We start from the raw sequence: 20,221 nt of genomic DNA, 5'->3' as shown, positions 1-20,221 counted from the left end.
TAATGAATAAGTTCACTTTATTTCTATTACACCTTTTCTATAAGTTCTAAGTTATACTACAGTTGGTCCTCAGTCCTGCCTCTGTTCTTGGTTCATTAAAGTCGAGTATTATTTGGAGTCTGTGGCAAGTGTCTTCATTGCGTCTATAGCCGATGGGGTACTAATAGATCTGTAAGCTTTAAGTCTCTTTCCTTGCCTTAGTTTTAACGTAAGTGAGATAATATTAGTTTTACAGCTTTTTGACGCAGTTTTGATATTGTTTTATATAATGGTGTATAGTTTCATTAAGAACATCTATTAGTCACTTTTGCCTTCCTCTCTGATACCAACTGACGTCTTCTCGTTTCTTTCAGTTCTTCATATGTTTGGCTCTTCATAGACGTCCTCAGTCCTTCATTGTTCCTCAGCCACATCTTCCTCTTGTCTACGTCGACGTAAACCTCCTCAACTCTTTTGGTAATAAGATCCTTGCGTCGTGTGATGTTCTAATCTCTTGTCTGATGAGGAACAAGTGTTTCTTGTGTCATAAGTTCCTGTCTGAGTCTCTTCATATAGCGTGAGATGTATATAATTGTGTTCATAATGCACCTCGTATGCTGCCATCGGAAGTGGTCCTCCCTTCACAAAACTGGATTATTCATGAGATTTTGAAACTACTAATGGAGAATGAAAGGAAATGATTCAGTAAATATAATGTCTATGGCTGGATAGATGCATATGTATAGAGATATTGAGAACAACAAGTATAGAGAGAGACAACAAACACAATATGATTCTCCTCTTAGGTTTGCAGAGCCTAACTTGGTATTATATTGTATTATCTGATCAAGATGCTTATGAAGCTGAACCTATTACTAGTGAGTGCTGGGTTAAAACTTCTTAGGTACATTTGTATTCACATCTACCAGTAGTTTATGAAACCACTTTTTTGACCTTGTTACCATTTACGACTCGCAGTAACTGTGTTTATAACCAAGTTTCTATGTTTACCGACATTTCTTTATAAACTTTATGAATACAACTCTAAAACACCCGCCTTAGTAACACACCGATAGTAAGGGATTTATTCATTAGTAACATATATGTATAAAAATCCATCCGTCGTATATTAATTTTCGCTGACAACTGTGAAAGCCAAGAAATATTTTGGTAACATCTTGATACATCTGTGTTTCCTAAGTTTAACACATAATGAGGAATAGAAAATGGCTCCTGAATCCTCCCTTCCCCCTTAAGGCATCAAGTAAATTATTCCTCGGTGTCATATTTACAAAAGTTTACAAAACACGAGAACACTATTGATGAAGAGGTAAAAATAATGCTAATTCATTTACTGTTAAAAACACAATAGTTCTGTATTGATGCTTGATGAAATATCTAACTAATTTTCAGGAGGAATGCCACCAAGCAGCTTGTACAACCCACACCATCACCAGGCCGCTTCTACACCTACAACACCACCAGAGAGAGAAGTACTTCAACCACTTGTTATCCTCTACAGCACAATACTGTCAGTTATTCATAGACAATCTGTATTTTCACTCCATGTCTAAATTTTGTATTAAAATCTTTTGCTAAATAATTTACTCCCCAATGGCCCTAGACCTAATACTGTAAGTGTAAGCCATTTTTGTCCAGTGTTTATTTTCAACCTCTGGTCAATGTATGTAAACTTGTCTCCATAATATGTTGCTGTAATTTTAATAATACAACAGGATTACGTTCCAGTGTCCGGTGGCCGTTTCATTTTAAGTAAAGTCAATTTAATGTGATAACCCTTTCATACCTATTTTGGGAGGCTAAAATCATGATATATAAAAATTTAAATTTTTTAAGCAGCGTTAAGATTCAGGGTATATAACAGCAGAGCAAATCGAAATTCAAGGCAAATTCAAGAGTTCTTTGCTAATATTATTATGAAATGGTTATTCTAATATATTGTAAATACTACAATTAGTTCAATAAATCATAATGGAAAATGGCAATACACTTCAACACCCCCCTCCCCTCAGATATGACATGTTAATGGTATTGGCAGCTACAAGTGAACATAATTTTTATATTTTAGAGCATGCATACATCCTCAATCATAGCTTGCCTGAGGTCACGCTCAAAATTTTTTTTTTCCGAAAATGTGGTAAATTCAAGGCATTTTCAATGTTTTTATGGCTGTTATACGCCCTGGGAACCATACCAGCACGCATTACCTGCTCAGATTGGGCCAGGTAATGGACAAACACTGGGCAGAACCCAAAATAATCCTCAGAATATCCACGCGAAACAATCTTTGATTCCTGATTCACATGGTAAAAGAAGAAACAAATGATGCTTTCAAGTTTTAGTGCCTTTCATAACTCCCCTCCCTCCCCGACGATGTTGCACCAGCACTAAGCTTCACATAATTATCATCCTATGGAAGGCTTTTTAGACAGTCGTAGCGAGTGACAGGGAGTGAGACGGCAAAATTCACGCTTGGCGAGAAATTTATATCAAAAGTTATGGCCAGTGAAATATGTACGTTGTTTCACTGTTACATAACAATATATACCAGTGACGCAGAGCAGCCGTGGGTGATTGACTAATGGTAGTCAATGCTGTAATAGACCGAGAACACCAGTCATGATATTGTATCTCTATATTCTTATAGTTGATGACTAGTTATATTTGCTAAGTTTGAATACGTGGTTAAATTTGTTGAAGCGTGGCAATACATTTTATAACATCAACATGAACCTGTAACGACTAGAATTCGTAAGCTTAAATAATATATCCACACCCGTCAGGCATCCAACGCACCATCGCTCCTATACGTTTCCCCAAAGCAACATTATTCACTGACGACTTTGGAGAGTATTACACGTCTTTAAGTCAAGAATAACGACGGAGGCAAATAGTTTTAAAATCTGGTTAACAGAAGTATGATCCCGTGGTCGTGATTATGGCGGAACATTACATCACATCACAATAGTTGTAATCGCTAGTCTGAAAATTTTTACCACCTGCGAACAATTTCTTAAAAATTTTGACTCGTCTTTATACCGCAAAATCGATGGAGTTTAGGAGAGTAATTTGAAAGTAACACCGCTATTGAAAATATATTAAGTTAACAATTCTATATTGACAGTTCATGATACAGAAAACAAATGGTGAACGGAAAAGAAGTCATGGAAAAAAAAGTCAAAATTTTTGCTTGGAAAAGGTCACATGAAAATAATCACAGTTTATATAAATACCATTAACAAATAAAATGATAAAACCACAAGCATTTTAAGGTGGATAGGATAGGATAAAATATGTTGGTTAGGTTAAGTTAGGTTTGGTTGGGTAAGTTAGATTTTGAATGTTTTCTTGTCATTAAGAAAAAACTAAATAATCCAAAAGTAACGATTTTTCGACATGTTTCAAAATTAATACGTAAGTAAGATGTGAATTTTTTACCTACTTTCAAAACAAACACAATGCGCCAACGAAGAAAACATAACAGCGAAAAAAAAAGGAATTTGAACATGCGACGCGAACCTAACCTAACCCCAGGGTATACAGTATTACTCTGGGTAAGGTTAGATGAGGTTGGCTTAAGGTAGGAGAGGGTGTATTAATTTGAGGTATACTAATAAGTTTTACCCTCATAATTACTCATTTGTTTATCATTCAGGTTTTTCCCAAGGTCTAATTCGTGATTCTCGCGTTTATAATTTTATTCTACTAGTGAATCTTACGTTTATACTTCTATCCTACTCTTGTCTCTCGCGTTTATTCTTCTATCCTAATCTAGATTCTTGCGTTTATACTTCTATCCTAATCGTGATTCTCACGTTTATACTTTTTTCCTACTCGTGATCAGGGCCGGATTCAGGAGTGGGCAAAGTGGGCAGCTGCCCAGGGGCCTCCACAATCTGGGGGCCTCCACATGTGCGGTAGTAGCTATATCAGGGCTGGTCGACTTGAAACCACATGAATGACTCCAGTCATGTCTCACTTTTGTGTGTGTGTGTGTGTGTGTGTGTGTGTTGGGAATTTGTACACTATAAATAAATATACAGTTAATTAAAAATTTCTCAATGTTCTAATTTCTTCAATATAACTGCATATGGCTTCAAAATTCTCCAAAGAAGTGTTCAAATTTCAAAATTTTCCCGGGGGGCTTACAGCGCCCCCCGGAACTCCCAGATGTTTAGGCTCGCTTCACTCGCCACCCCACCCTCTTGGGTTGTTATAATGAGAGGAGCCTCCACAAAGAGGCTGCCCATGGGCCTCCACAGGTCTAAATCCGGCACTGCTCGTGATTCTCGAGTTTATACTTCTATCCTACTCTTGATTCTCGCGTTTATTATTCTACCCTTATCTTGATTCTTGCGTTTATACTTCTATCCTAATCGTGATTCTCGCGTTTATGCTTCTATTCTACTCTTGATTCTCGCGTTTATACTTTTATCCTACTCGTGATTCTCGCGTTTATACATCTATTCCACTCTTCATTCTCGCTTTTATACTTCTATTCTCTTGATTCTCGCGTTTATACTTTTATCCTACTCGTGATTCTCGCGTTTATACATCTATTCCACTCTTCATTCTCGCTTTTATACTTCTATTCTCTTGATTCTCGCGTTTATACTTCTATCCTACTCTTTATTCTCGAGTTTATACTTCTATTCTACTCTTTATTCTCGCGTTTATACTTCTATTCTACACTTTATTCTCGCGTTTATCCTTCTATCCTACTCGTGATTCTCTCCTCTACTAAGACTTGGGCTTCTCTGTATACGAACTGTGTAAAAACTGAAGCCCGGAGATATAAGCTTAACGAAACCACCGAAGTGTGTGTTTTGTAGTAAAAATATTAGAACAGAAAAAAATAGACGGTAGATTTGAGGCGGCATGCTAAATTTCACCTAACCTAACCTAACCTAACCTCAAGAGCACGAGAATCAAGAACTATATGGAAAGATAGAGTTAACTACAATTCTTAGGATCAAAAACAAAAACAGAACAACAATGATTCCTTACATTAAAACAGTTACCAAGACAATGCATTCAGGAAATAAACAATTGAAAGTCCGTAAGCTGTCTTCCTTAAAGCTATAGATATGATACTTTATGTAACTGGCTGAAATATGCTCATAGTCACAAAGTTCAACGACCATTATGACTTCAAAAATGATTGGATTCTGAATCGTTAAGAATTCCTGGCGGATTCTTAATAGTGAATTAAAATATATCTAAATATTCCTCTTGTCCATTTAATAAAACATTTTGTACATTAACTCGAGATTCCCAACAGAGTAAATGTTTGTCTCAGTGATGACGCGTCTATGTAAAGTAACTGAATATTTACATAGAAATCAGATTCTGAAGTGTCTGACCTGGTGTTGACTGATGGTGCTTCAACGACCAGAGCTTTTGGAGTGACATTTACTAGTGGTTGAATTAACACTAAAAACCACATTTTGTATAAACTGACAAACGCCTCCGCCATATTGAGTCTAAACCACTTTCCACTGGTCACGAGAAGAAGGTAACTACTTGAAGATTGGTGTAATTTCTGGTACTTCTGTTTGAGTTATGATTAATGGCCTCTCCCATTTCTAGGTAAACTGGTAATATCTATTTACTATATTATTTTCGTTTTATAGTTTAATTCCTGTCAATACACACGATATTTTTTATTAGTTTTCCATTTTTTCAACACTTGTCTATTTTAATCCTCCTATTACCTACATTTTCTAATTTCAGAAATGTAACTAAAAAACACAGTAATTTTACCAAAGTTAATCAAATAAATTTGTTTTCATATTTTTCACAATATGAAAAAACAGATTCTCTTTCCGCCAGCACACGTCTGTATACACTTGAGATTATTTCAACACCAGGAAAACTGCTGACTCACAGAATGGAAAACAAAAATATCCATTTCATTTCAACACTAACTTAATATGTAATCACAAGATAATTTCCCATGTAGACAATATAACAATTATTCGATTTTCACTCGCCGCAACAGACACAAGTTTTTCATCAACATAAAATTCCGTGTTCCATGTTGTCTCGATTTTTGTTACCTTATCACGATTTATTATTTCTAAAAAAAAAAAAAAACACTACGTAATGTTTTCTATAGAAATAAAGCTTTACTTCGTGAATAATACACTATCATTATTTCAGAGACATTATTCATTTTTCACGGACAATTTCCTGTGTCCGGGAGAGGTGGGAGGCTGTAGGTAGCGGCCACGAAACACCGGAGGGCAAGGTTGCATCTGACCTTGCTGAGGCTCTCGTGCAGTGTGCCTTCACCCCTCAGTCTCATGCTGTATTCGCCTGCATCAACCATTATTATTTTCCCCACACAGACAACTACATGTACACTGTAACTGAATCATTCTGACACTTTATCACCAACTCCACACGCTCGTCACAAGAGGATCATGTTAGGGAGACGCCAACAACACATACTGAGTTAATGATTCAATTAGGAAGCTGAAAACCGAGAGCGTATGAATCTTTAGAAATCAGTGTATGGCGTGACTCGGAGCGGTGGTAGTTGGAGTCGCAGGTGCATGTGATAGGAGACCAACAGGTGGTGGGATGGTTGGGACACAGGTGTAGGAGAGTGAGACCAGTACTGGCCACCCCAGGCAGAGACGAGTCCCACCCGCCGACGGAGGAGCAAGTACCGGATACCACATGAAGCAGCTGCAATCCGTGAAGCTGCAATGTCCGTGATTGATATAGTGTTTCCTTAAATCACCTCTTTTTCCTGGTCATTGTAATTCCTCTTGCTTAACTTCAGGAAAAACCCGAACACAGCAGCGGCGCCGCACAGAGGAGGGACGCTGCCAGACTAGACCGAGACTGCAGACATCACCACAAACTGATGGTATCGCACACCACAAAACTACCAGCACTGTCCGCCGTAACGTCATGCCAGGAAAAATATTATCATCACCGGGAGGGATCAATACTTTACGTTTATTATCTTATAACGTTTTGATATTTTCTTTCGTTTATATATATGTTTATTTTTCTCTATGTAACATTTTGTACGAAGTCTTAATTATATAGACACAGTATATATGATTTTTAAGACAATAATATTAGAAGTCTCAAGTCATCGAATTATTATTATTAGCCTAAAATATATCAGGGGGACAAACACATGGTGGCAAAGTGAGGTGTGAGGGGGGCGGACCAGGGTGTGGAAGACAAGGCAGGCGAATTAGATCCAGTCAAGACGAAAGTGTTACTCAAGACAAGTGTTAAGAGTCAAGACAAAAGTGCCAAATTCAAGACAAGTATTAAAGTCAAGTGTTAATTTAAGACAAGACAAAAATGAAGTGTACAAGGGTTTCAAGGTTAAAATCTGAGTTCTCAAAATTTAATACCTAAATTTCCTTTTCTTGTAATGGGGGATGATAAAGCTCTTATAGTTTACGTCTGAGAGTCAGTAGAGGTTTGCCGTAATACCCTCTGCCATCAGTTGTTTACGTCTCTGCACAGGAAGCAGTTAGATGAGTCTTCACAGGTGTAGTTATAGGAAATGTTTTGCTTTCAGGGGAAATCGAGAATCTGGGTACATGATGGGATGGTGTTGTAAGAACGATGGACTGAGGGAGTGTAAACCTGTAAGGTATGTGAAGTTTCAGGCAAGGTGTGGGTGTAGACAAGGGCAAGGTGTGCGGGGTTAAGACAAGTGGTGTAGTGATAGCAAGTGTGTAGTCCTGTTAAGATAAAGGTATGAAGGTGATGGGAAGCCTCAGGGCAAGATGGGTGACATCCAAAGTAGTAGGGTGAGGTCAAGGGTCCTGATGTCACAGAATGTATGAACCAGACAAAGCAAATTATTTGGCCAGACAGATGTTGAAACAAGCTAGACAAGGGTCTCGAGGTCACGCAGATGCTGGGTGAGATCGGCGGGAACCTGTGTTAACCTCACGCTAGTCCTGGGGCGAGGAGCAGGACAACAAGGGTCTTTCTTCTCACGGCACAAATAGTTGGGAGTGACTTCACACCCCTCAGCCCCGACCTGCCGCAGCCACGTGTTGAAACCAACTGTGACGGCCGCCCACCACCACTGTTCCCCGCTGCTCTTGTACCTCGCACACCCACAAAGCAGATCAACCAGTTCACACATTTTTTATTTATTTTTTTTGCAGGCAACTGACAGCTATTTGTCTGATCCACGCGTCACAACCAGCAGTCAAAGCCACCTTGTTAGCGGAGTCATTACATCCATCTGTCACTACTACCCGATGAAGCCACAAGGTGAAGCCACGTGGTGAAGCACATTGTTTCAGTCCTCCGCCTGTGACTTCTTGTGGATCCAGTTTTCACTTTCACATTCTGAGTCAAATTGTCCCCTTCCATTGCCCCAGACACTCGGTAGAGCCCACCTGAGGCATCCACCCACAAGAGGCACCTGGTGTATCCGCTTATAACCAGTAATGAGTACCTGCACTTGTCACACCCACCCCTTATGATAGGGCACCTTTCCCGACCACCAGGTAGAAGCTCCTGGTACACTGACACTATAGATCACCGCGACTGGTAGACTGACACTATAGATCACCGACTGGTACACTGACACTATAGATCACCGCGACTGGTAGACTGACACTATAGATCACCGCACTGGTACACTGACACTATAGATCACCGCGACTGGTAGACTGACACTATAGATCACCGCGACTGGTAGACTGACACTATAGATCACCGCAACTGGTAGACTGACACTATAGATCACCGCGACTGGTAGACTGACACTATAGATCACCGCGACTGGTAGACTGACACTATAGATCACCAGGCAGCGGCCGGGGCGGTGTGTTGGCCGGTGCTGGGCGCTGTTGACTCAGGGGCGTCGGGTGGTGGAGGTGGTAGAGTGGAGGGTTGGGGTAGTGGTGGTGGAGGGGGCGGCCACACACCCTGCCACCACCACCACCATCAGACCGTACGTGGCCACGCTCGGGACACCACTAGTCTGCCTGCCGCCCCCCCCCCCACTACCACCACCCACCACTACTACTACCACCACAATCACAACCAACCACCACAATGCCCTGGGGACTGGCTGCTGACCCCCCTACCACCACCCAACACCTCTACTACCACAATCAAAACCACAACAACCAACCACACGGCACCCACGCATTAACACTCCAGGGGGTCCACCACCACCACCACCACCATACAGGTTAGTTAGCTTAAGTCTGTAATCCCACCATCCTCCACCACTTCACCAACACCATCATTTAGCCACAACCCACCACCATTTACCACCACTGTAAACACAACCAGAACCAACACGCTCACAACCACAATCACCAGCAGCACCACCACTACCACCACCACTACGCCCACGCACCACCACACCAGGGGGCTCGTCTGGTCCGCCAATATAGCGACAAATATGGTGACCCACCTGCACCATCCTTTACGGTTCCTCCCACGCCCACCACACCTGCAGAACCCTACACATCCCTCACGCCCACCACACCTGCAGAACCCTACACATCACCCACCACACCTGCACAACCAACCCTACACGGTTCCTCCCACGGCCACCGCACCTGCAGAACCCTACACATCCCCCCCACGCCTACCACACCTGCAGAACCCTACACATCCCCCACTCCCACCACACCTGCAGAACCCTACACATCCCCCCACCACACCTGCAGAACCTCCCTACACGGCTGTCCCACTCACAACTCCCCTAATAGTTCACTACGCCCTCCATAACTGCAAACATTTCGCATGTCTGTAAATGGTTCCTACGCACCTGTAAACCCTATACAAACACATGTAAACAACACCCTCACCTCTGTAAACAGGACCTACTCCTCTGTAAACAATACCTTACCTATATAAACAGGACCTATGCCTCTGTAAATCATTACCACGCCTCTGTAAATCACTCCCAAGCCTCTGTAAACAATATCTAAGCTTCTGTACATGAAACACCTTTGTCTTTGTAAACGATACCCACACCCCTGACAACACGTTACTCCCATCTCTGTAAACGATAACTACACATTTGTAAACAGAAACTACGCCTCTGTAAATTATTCATATGCTTCTAAGAATAATACCCTCACCTCTGTAAATTATACCCACACCTTTGCACATAACGCCCATACCTGTGAAGACATACACCCACATTTATGAACACACGCCCATAACTGTGAACACATACGCCCACAATAATGAAGACACGCTCATAATTATGAACACACGTACACTCTTCCACACACACACACACACACACACACACACACACACACACGCCTACCTCTCTGTAAACATCCTCCACTTACAACTGTACACAGTGCCTACGCCTGTGTACACATCTTGCTAGACAGCATCGATTGCTAAACATACACGCATACACTCAGTGCATGGTCATGTGATACGTACACAATGCATACGTATATGAAGCACATGCACACAGTCGCAGCCATTGTACACAGAGAGAATACACACACACACACACACACACACACACATAAATAGTAAACCCACACTTACACAGCGTCTATAAACATACACAACAGACTAACACATAAACAACAGTAATATTTATATGTAGGAACACGGCGGCTCAAATGGCTGTGAAAAACTACATGTCTTTGGCACACACACACACACACACACACACACACACACACACACACACACACACACACACACACACACACATATGAATTTCAAGTAACTAAAGACACAACGTTAATTAATATCATATCTCCATCACAACTGACAAAAAACAGTTATGATTTACAAACTAATAAAAGTAACTCTCCTTCAAAAGTTTTCCCTTCACAAAATTTCCAAATCGATAATGAGTTACACCATTAGTAAAGTAAGGAGAAATATGTTCACTACTGGATGCAGATAATCGTGATAATAAACAGTTCATTAATTCTCTACTCGATCCACATTTCCAGGGACAGACAGACAAACAGACAGACAGACAGACAAACAGACAGACAGACAGACAAACAGACAGACAGACAAACGGACAGAACTAAACACTCATAGATATTCATATAAGTCTCTAACCAAAAATTCTTAAGTGGAACAGTGGGAAGAAGTATTTTAAATATCTACTAAAAATTCTCATTATCAAATTCGACCTTAATTGATATTAGTAACATGGAGCTGTGTGACAAATCGAAATTACGAATCACGAAGCATTTTGGAAAGTTAGTAAACGGAAACATTTCTCACGGACGGACGGACGGACGGGTGGGAGGGAAGGATGGAGGGACGAAAGGATGGGCGGACGGACAAAGGTGACATTTTAACATATCCTCTACACGTGGTTTATACTTAACATGATGACCAACCCCAGTCTCACCAGCTACCCACGCGAGACAAGAGACTCCCGGCTGTAATATGCAAAGTGTGTGTCGTGACCTCACACAGTAATAATTTATTAATCATATGGATGAAGGTAGGAGGAGCGGGTAGCAAGGGGGGGGTGGCTGGAACAGGTGGGTGACAGGGGTGAAAGGAAGAGAAAGGTGGGAGAGAGATTGGGTGTCAGGGAGGGGTGGGTGGCTGGAACGGGTGGGTGGCTGGAAGGGGTGGGTGGCTGGAAGGGGGTGGGAAGGTGGCTGGAAGGGGTAGGTGGAAAGGGGGTGACTGGAAGGAGGGGTGGCTGGAAGGAAGGGGTGGCTGGCAGAAAGGGATGAGTCACTCAGTGACTGGAAGGTGAGTGGCTGGAAGGGGCGGGTATCAGGAAGGATGGGTGGCAGGAAGGGGCGGTGGGGTGTCAGAAAGGGCGGAGGTGGATGGAAGGGGAGAGTCAGAAAGGGCGGGGAGGCTGGAAGGGGCGGGGGAGCCAGAAAGGGCGGGGGGTGGCTGGAAGGGCAGGCTGGCAGGTGGGAGGGGGATGGGGCTGGACCAGTCAGCCTGCATCACCTGACCTTTACCTGAGTGATGCCTGATGACTTATGATAACGAGACTTGAATTTAATCAAACCTGGAGGCGAGACGGTCAGGCAGCAGCTCTCCTTGTCTGGTTTGTTTATCAATAACTGAAGAATCATCGCCTCGCAAAACACCAACTTCAGAGAGGGAAATTTCCGGTGGATCGTAATTCTGGGGCCTAAAGTTCCATATATTTCTAAAAAGTTTCAGCTGATTATAACTTTAGATAATATAAGTTTAATTTCAGGTGATAGCAGTTTTAGGCCACCAAGTACTGTATGTTATTAGGGAAAAAAAACCCTTCAAGTTTCGAAGGGAAGACATTTTCCCAATTGAATTTATTTACAGGTTACAGCTACGGTTTATGACAAGACGATAATAACTGTTAATCCATATCACCTTAGAAGCTTAGATTATCTTACTTATTTAACTCCAAGATCACAAGTTTACGTTTTAGCATTTTTGGGGCTAACATAATTTATTTTTACATTTCTTTGTTCAACCTGAGAGACGAGGCTGCAGGTTTAAAGTATTCAGCAACAATACCTGGGTCTTGGCGCCGTCTTATACAAACAGCCCAAGTGTTTGGTAGTGGAGGCAATCTTATATACTTGATTGTAAAGGCAGAGTGTTAAGTACATGTCTAGTGTTAAATTAACCCCAGGTTATACAAGTCCAGGTTATACAAGTCACTATGGAGAGAAACTGGCACAAACTCCCCAATATACTGAAGCAATATACTATACTCATTTGGCATCTTCTTAGGTTACAACTGTACGCCAAGTTTCTTTAAAATACAGATCTTATTTCTTCGAGCTAGTGCATTCACAACACCCCCCATTCACGCACTCACGCACGTATAGACCATACCCACACACACACGGGTAGTATTTCCATGCATATCCGGTTTAACCTACATTACCTCCACCCAGAAAACAAACAAATACAACAAATAAACAAACATATATCAAACAAATAAACAAACAACTATAAACAATTCTGAAATACTGTACATTGACATATTCTAAGAGTAGCATAAAATCACATTATTAAAAAGAAATACATTATCGCCTTTCTGGACACCCTCGTTCCCCGGTTAAATAATAACACCACTGAAACATAATTACTTTCCAAATACACTTTTTATTCAGTATAGTGAAGGTACTCACATGAAAAAAATAATTATTACTTGTATATGAATCTGTTATTTTATCTAAGCTACTGAAAATATAGTCGGTGATTCGGGTGTTTTAAAAGTGTTCATTTCACGCGGCCTTAGTCTAGCAGGTAACCAGATAATTCGTCTGGTCACTGCGCTACACAACCTATTATCACAGTGAAAAATACTCAAAATATTGCGTGTGTGTGTGTGTGTGTGCGTTAGGTTCTCGATTTTACTTTTTCACTGTAAACTCACTTTCCTTAAATCTCTCAGTGACCGTCGCATCTTGTTTATACCCACCGACCAACAGTGCTTTCCAGATCCTATGTTTCCTCTACATTATTCTCTGCTCAAAAGGTTATTGTCTTAAGCCATCATCCCGGTACATACATTTTTTACCATTTAATTATACATCTTTGGCATCCATGAAGTAACTAGAACTTTAAGAGCATGGGCTTGGCCGGAAGTGAAGTCAGAGGTCAAGACAGAGCTGGGCAGTACGAGAGGGTCTTACTGAATTCCTGAGCGGCTAAAAGTTGCACCACAAGTCTGGACTCACTTTTGGGCTCGGCAAAAATATTCAGGGGTGTGTATTAACTTTCTTGCAACATGAACAACCGCGATAGTAAAATCATCTTTTTTTTTTTACTCCGAACTGGAATACTAAATTCAACCGAGTCATAATTCCTATAAGGAGGTAAACTTGGAGGAGACCTGATAGTAATATTCACGCTGGTTGATGTCCAGGATGTTGTGTTTTTCACCACCAGCTCGTCCGTCCACTTGCCTGGGATCTACACCGAGTTTATCGTACATGAAGTGGAGTCTAACAGCGAGGGGCCCGACGGTATCATTAATCACATGTTTATGCTCAAAAACTGGGCGCCAACCTGGATGGATGATCTTACATTTACTGGTAGTCTTAGCTGCATATATTAATCTTGGAGACTTCGACGCTGACGTAAGGAGGGAAGGAAGGAAGGAAGGAAGGAAGGAACATCCCCCCCCAAACTGTGTTATCTACTGTATATCTTATGAAACTTTTATATTTCACGCTGGCTCCATAAAGTAACGGGCGGAGATATCCTAAAGTACTAAATCATTTGCTAAAGTGAGGTAGTAACTTATCAAGGTAAATCTATTGAATGAACTTGTAAGAAAAATAAAGGTCCGGATTATTCTTTGAAATTTGATGAGAAATGGGATGATTCTTAGAGTGTACTGCACATTAGGCAGTGTCCAAGCGTAACATTATTCCCACAGTCTGAAAACCACTTCACAAGGTTGATCACTGGATGAACTCATGAGGAGATAATATACTTCAATACACTAGTGCCATTTTACACCATTATCAGCCAGTGGGAAATGTTATAGTTGGTGGATGAGAAGATGAAAACAATACAACAACAAAACAACTAATACAGTGGGACCCAACGTACCACCTGGCGGTACCTCACCTGTATCATACATTAACATTTGACTTTGCACCGAAAATCCTGTTTTATGAAAAAGTTGTCAACCAACATCTTTTAAGCACAAGAGGATTGTCTGAAGTGGTAGATATCTGTAAGTTGGGTCGTAATCTGCTTTTATTTAGAGTAATTTAAAGTAACACATTTAAAGTAATACTTCTCACTGTCAGTCTTTCATATGTTATTTCCTCAAGTCACTGAGTTAATACTAGCTTGTTTGTATTTGCGGAAAACCAAATCAGAATCGGGTAACAAACGTATTAGAAAATAAAATGTATGAGTCGGCGTAACATTGTAAGTCAACATGTACTTCAAATGTCATTATATTCTCGAACAGAATATAAAAAACGATTTTAGATATCATTTTCTTTCAAATCTGTCGAGTTTGTGTATGTGCAACGAAACATTTATTCGGGAAGTCGCAATATGTTGGTCCCATCCGTTTCAAAAGTCAATTGGTATTTCTTTTAACTCAGCTGAGAATACTCGAATAAGACCCAAATGCTGGCCAGGAATGGATCACCTGAAGGCTCTGCACTCCAGCTTACTTCACCTAAAGATTAACCTAACTTAACCTAAAATAACCTAACCTAACTTCATCCCCCCAAACAGAGTTAGGGTGGTTCGTCTTTAGGTGAAATAAGCTGGGGTGCAGATTCTTCATGTGATCCCAGAAACGTCCACAACTCACCTGCTGAAGTGAAAGAAGCCATAACACCTAAGAGTAAAATTAAATCAACTATGGTGGATCAAAGGGCTTGATGGTACACACCTGATACCTGGCGAGCACACACACACACACACACACACACACACACACACACACACACACACACACACACACACACACACACACACACACACACACACACACACACACACACACACACACACACACACACACACACACACACACACACACACACACACACACTACTACTACTTTGCTGTCCCTCGGAATCGAATATGACGATCATCCAGCTATGGTACAACGATATGAGTTATTAGGGATGTCAGCTTCATTGGTGAGTTTTGAGGTGATTAAAGAGGCTGATACGGGACCAGCACAGTTGTTCACAAACGTTGCCCATGTGGAGGGCCACATCGAGTGCGGAAGGGGCGGTGGCAGCGTCTTTCCGGCGTTGGCGCTTGTCTGCCTCGGTTTGCAGTCGGGCTAACTCGAAAGTATTGACACCTTCTCGTGTGGTGCTCCTCCAAGCGTTACGATGTAGAGTAATCGCTTCCCAGGTGAGGGAGTCAATTTGGCACTTTTTCAGGTTTGTCTTAAGACTATCCTTATACCTTCTCAATTGCCCGCTTGCGTTACGTTTACTATTCGTTAGGTGACTGTAAAGTAGCTGCTTTGGCAGTCTACTGCCGTCCATGCGGGTAACATGGCCAGTTCAGCGTAGTTGTTCCTGGATAATGGCTCCTACAGTTGGTGTCAGCAATAATACTGGTATTTGTTCTCTTGTCTTCCCAGCGAACTCGGAGAATGGAACGTAGACTACGTTGGTGAAAGTTTTCAAGTGCATTGAGGTGCCTCCTGTATGTGACCCCCCCCCCCCACACACACACACGAAGAAACAGACATATGCACATGTAACATCCATCCAATACTTACGTTCTCCTTGTAGCAGTGTGAGCGTGAGGTGACAGAGGCCGACTCCAGACCTCCAGGGACCGCCCACGACCCTGTTGAGACCGACGTAGATTGTGTCGCTGCGGGTCTCCTTGCCTCCTCCCATGCTAAACGTCGCCTCCCCGCTCACGCCGCCACGACGACCACCAAACTGTGCGTGGGCGGGAATACTGAATAACTGATATGCCTGATGCCTTATATTTGTTAGTGAATCAAATGCCTTTACCGGGTAATATGTCAGTCTGTGAGGAGTCATGCCAGGTAACGACAAAAGTGTACTTGAAAGCCTTTTATTTCCCCAGCTGTTCAGTTAGGTGCCCACAGCTAGGTGAAGTGGGGATGCCCTGGGTGCGAACCAGCTAACCCAATGACAAGAGGTGAGTGCTGTATCCGCTCGGCCACCACACCACTATAGTTATGTATTACACTTTGTTTTCCTCAGTTAATCTTTAAATTATCTCGTTTGGAGGTTCAGATTAAGTTTTTTTTATTATAATCCATTTTGTCAAACTATATCACTGTCTCACTAATGTTTTAAATGGAAATGTAATTGCCTATATGATGATCAAGTCAGTATATTCACACCACCTGCCTCAGTCTTCTGGGTGGTTTAGTTACACATGGTCCACTTTATAATTATATGGTACGACTGTTTGAGTAAAATGTTCAGACTCTTATTTTTACATAATATTGAGGAGGTATTAATTGATGTTAAATGTGCCGAGGAAACAAATCTGCCTGTCAATACATAACCTGCCAACAGCTCTGACAAACTTGACCAACATCTGACCATTTGCAACTTTCGTGGCTTTTCCTCTTCAGGTGATAAAACCTTTAGAACATAACCTAAAGGGTTTTGATGGACGCAATATTTTCAAAACATTACCAGGTCAGTTCAAATATTTATTGGATTCCTACAACAACCAGTCAAGCCAATCATATGACTGTTGTGGTTTTATATCTTAGAAAAAAATAAACATTGATCAATTTTAACCTTGCCGAAGTTAAGGTTAGGTTAGCTTACAGAGGTTACTGTGGACAAACTTGGTCATGTCTGCTAAGGGCTTTGGTATATTAATTGAACAAGAGGGACAGCCTGCTGGGTCCACCTCCTATCTATAGTTTTGGAGGAATTTAAGAGACATTAGCTGTACGTGCTGGAGTGTGTGACAAGGTCTTATCACGCCAGTAGCCAAATGAGGTTCTGAGGACTCGGCCATACCTGCCCTAGCCTGTTGAGTGGCCTTTTATGGTACAGCTGACAAGTGTGGACAGATCATTTTAGGTATTTCGTCATAGGGTATTATTAGGCAGCTGGACAGAAGGTGCTTGTCGGTACAGTACTGAACAGTATATGTGCTATAAATCCCTGACTTTGTCACACAATCATGGACATGTGTCCTTCGTCTCTTATACACAGCCCGACCTGATAAGACGCTGAGTGAGGAGTGTTATTTATAGAGTAGCGGCAGTTAGCGGCTGTGGTTGTTGATGTTATAATTACTGTAAAATGCATTACACTAAGGTCTTTAAGCGCGAACTAGTGATGTGTAAATAAACTAATGAACAATTAAATATTAACCCCTTGGGTACGAAGGTTCTCTCTGTGCTGAATAAAATAGTCTGATAATTGTCAACTAAAATAGTCTTCGTTAGTCAAATAAAATATTAAAAGTGGTGTCGAATTGTTAAGAGATTAAGAGAGATACGTGTTTCTGGTCTCACCTGCCTGCCGTAGCGCCACTCCAGCCGGTGATGGGAGAGGTAGAGGCGGACGTGGTAGTAAGGCTGCACCACGTTGTCTGTCACCGCTAACAGACTCCCGCCATCTAAGGACCCAGCCAGCATCTCCGACCCACGCCCGTACACACGCCACTGTCGGTTCACTATGTGTGCCTGAGAGGGACGGAGAGGCTTGGTGTGGGACATACAGGCCGGTCAAGAGGTAGCATGAAGGACAGTGGAAAATTTTGTCAACTGGTGTGAATCTGTGTGGTCCTAGATGACTATTACTGCCCAGTGTTAGTACAAAAGGAAATCTTCTCACTTCTGTCCCGGGCCAAGTATTGAACCCAAGACACAGTTTTTGAGAGGTACGTGCATTACAGATGTACCACCAACATTTCTAAGATAATCAAAGTTTAATGTACACGTAGCACTTTATCATTAGAATCACTATTCACTAATTATTTTCATTTTGACACTGATTCATTTATCGATGTTATCTAATGTTATTTTACTTATAAGTGACAGAAGTAATATCTGCTTAGCAACTCACGGTAAAAGTTAACATACAATTATTTGTGGCATTTTAAGTTACCTTTCGAGTGTGTTATCTGGCAGAAGAGGTATTATTACCAGTTTTTGGAGAGGTAGTGGGGTTAGGGGTGTCGAGAATGTACTACTACTACTACTACTACTACTTTCCACCACCACCACCACCACCAGGTTAGGTCCTCACCTCAGTATAATTGACGCCCTGGTAGCCGGTAGCGAGCGGGGAGTCGGCCAGGTGTAGAGTCCAGAGCCTTGGGGCCGAGTACTCCAGATCGAACACCATCGTCGGAGTCGAACCCGGAGCCACCATCACTTCCAGCACCGCCTGCCTCCCACACCACTCTGCCAACCATGTCTTCTGGGTATTATATATTCTTATAGTAGGATCCTGGGATGTACTTCAGGCCTATAGACTCTTATTGTGTTATTTGAAGGATGAATTATTTGGTGGTAGGTGTGTGATTTCCTTGCCACCAATCCCTCCCCTTGTTCTCTCCCCCTTTCTTACTCTCTCACCTCACCCATTTCCCCCTTCTACTGCCTCACCTCATCTCTGCCTTCTTCATCTCGTCTCCCTCCCCTTTCCACTCACTCACCATCCCCCTTCCCTCACCATCCCCCTCCCCTCACCTCCCCCTCCCTCTCACTGACCGGCCTCTTGCAGGAGGTTGGAGGACACGTCGGGGGCTTGGCTGGGCGTGGCAAGGAACTTGACCTGCTGACTGAAACCTCGGACGATCCCTGAGCGAAGGTCGATACTGACGGTGTCCCTGACGGTGCGGACTGCTCCTGTGGGGGTAGTGGTGGCTTAGTGGTGTTGAGAGAGAGAGAGAGAGAGTCGTAATCATTGTTGTTGTTTGTCAAGGAATAGTTCTTATATTATTCACGCAATGGTTAAAAAAGATTATACAAAGAAAGTTGTCATTGTTACTCCAGGAAGTTCCCTAAGAAAAATGAAAATAATCTGGACAATCAAATTCCAATTAGCTGATGGCGGCCATCTTACTTGACAAACCAAATTCTATTAAACAACTGTGAAATCTACGTCTTTTTAAGTTATTCAATTAACTTAGATGGTAGACTTATCCACAAACGGGTTTACAAAGACACTAGTCTAAAGAAATTGTGTAAAGTGAGAACAAAAAAAGGAGCGGCAGATATTTTTGGCTGATGTTCAACAATATTTACAAGGACTGACACATGTCACCTGGGAGAAAAACACAGATAACGCGTCAACAACTCAATTAAGACAATGTAACAAGGGGAGAACGGGCTGAGGCATAAGTTGTTGGACCAAGTTAGACTCTTAGTTAACAGTAAGAGCGACCTTACAAGAGTCTTATCAGAAAGGCCTATGACATGAAAAAAATGTGAAGGAACCACGGAAGTCTGACGAATAGCAGTTTTAAAAGTGCAACAGATACCGAGTGTACTGGGTGAGATAGTGTCAACATTTCTGCCAGTCATGAAGAAGCGGATACTCCTATAGTCTTTCGGGCATGTGAGGCAGCAGAACGTGTTGTTGTTGTTGTTTCAGAAGACTATAGTTGTCTGGCGAGATGCTGATGTCCTGTCCTTGTTCTGCTAAGATAAAATATTTATTATACGATGAAAACGATAAGAAAATACAAGAGATGCTCCCTAAGCCACCTGCAGCTTTAAGCAAAAGTGACACCAGGATAACAAAGATAATACCAAGACTGAGACTTCTTTAACACTTGGGGTTTTTAGGTG

At 41.9% G+C, this 20,221-nt stretch overlaps 1 protein-coding gene across 6 annotated transcripts in view; it reads right to left on the bottom strand.

The window, feature by feature from the left end:
- LOC121858840 (signal peptide, CUB and EGF-like domain-containing protein 1) overlaps positions 1–20,221 on the bottom strand; it is a 79,824-nt gene that overhangs the window by 40,366 nt on the left and 19,237 nt on the right. The window contains exons 2-5 of one of the 6 annotated variants that reach the window (XM_042355489.1): positions 19,139–19,276; positions 18,672–18,829; positions 17,936–18,106; positions 16,193–16,361 (exon numbers count right to left, since the gene is read on the bottom strand). In XM_042355489.1, coding sequence (XP_042211423.1) covers positions 16,193–16,361; positions 17,936–18,106; positions 18,672–18,829; positions 19,139–19,276 — 636 coding nt within the window. Of the gene's footprint in view, positions 1–6,166; positions 6,247–6,748; positions 6,834–8,761; positions 8,948–16,192; positions 16,362–17,935; positions 18,107–18,671; positions 18,830–19,138; positions 19,277–20,221 lie in introns of those variants that run through there. The other 5 variants (XM_042355491.1, XM_042355490.1, XM_042355493.1 and 2 more) reach the window with 5 other exon arrangements.

This window comes from Homarus americanus, unplaced genomic scaffold (assembly GCF_018991925.1).
Source record: "Homarus americanus isolate GMGI-L3 unplaced genomic scaffold, GMGI_Hamer_2.0 scaffold59232, whole genome shotgun sequence".
In the NCBI taxonomy this organism is placed as follows: domain Eukaryota; kingdom Metazoa; phylum Arthropoda; class Malacostraca; order Decapoda; family Nephropidae; genus Homarus; species Homarus americanus.
This window is presented reverse-complemented; position numbering and strand designations above follow the sequence as displayed.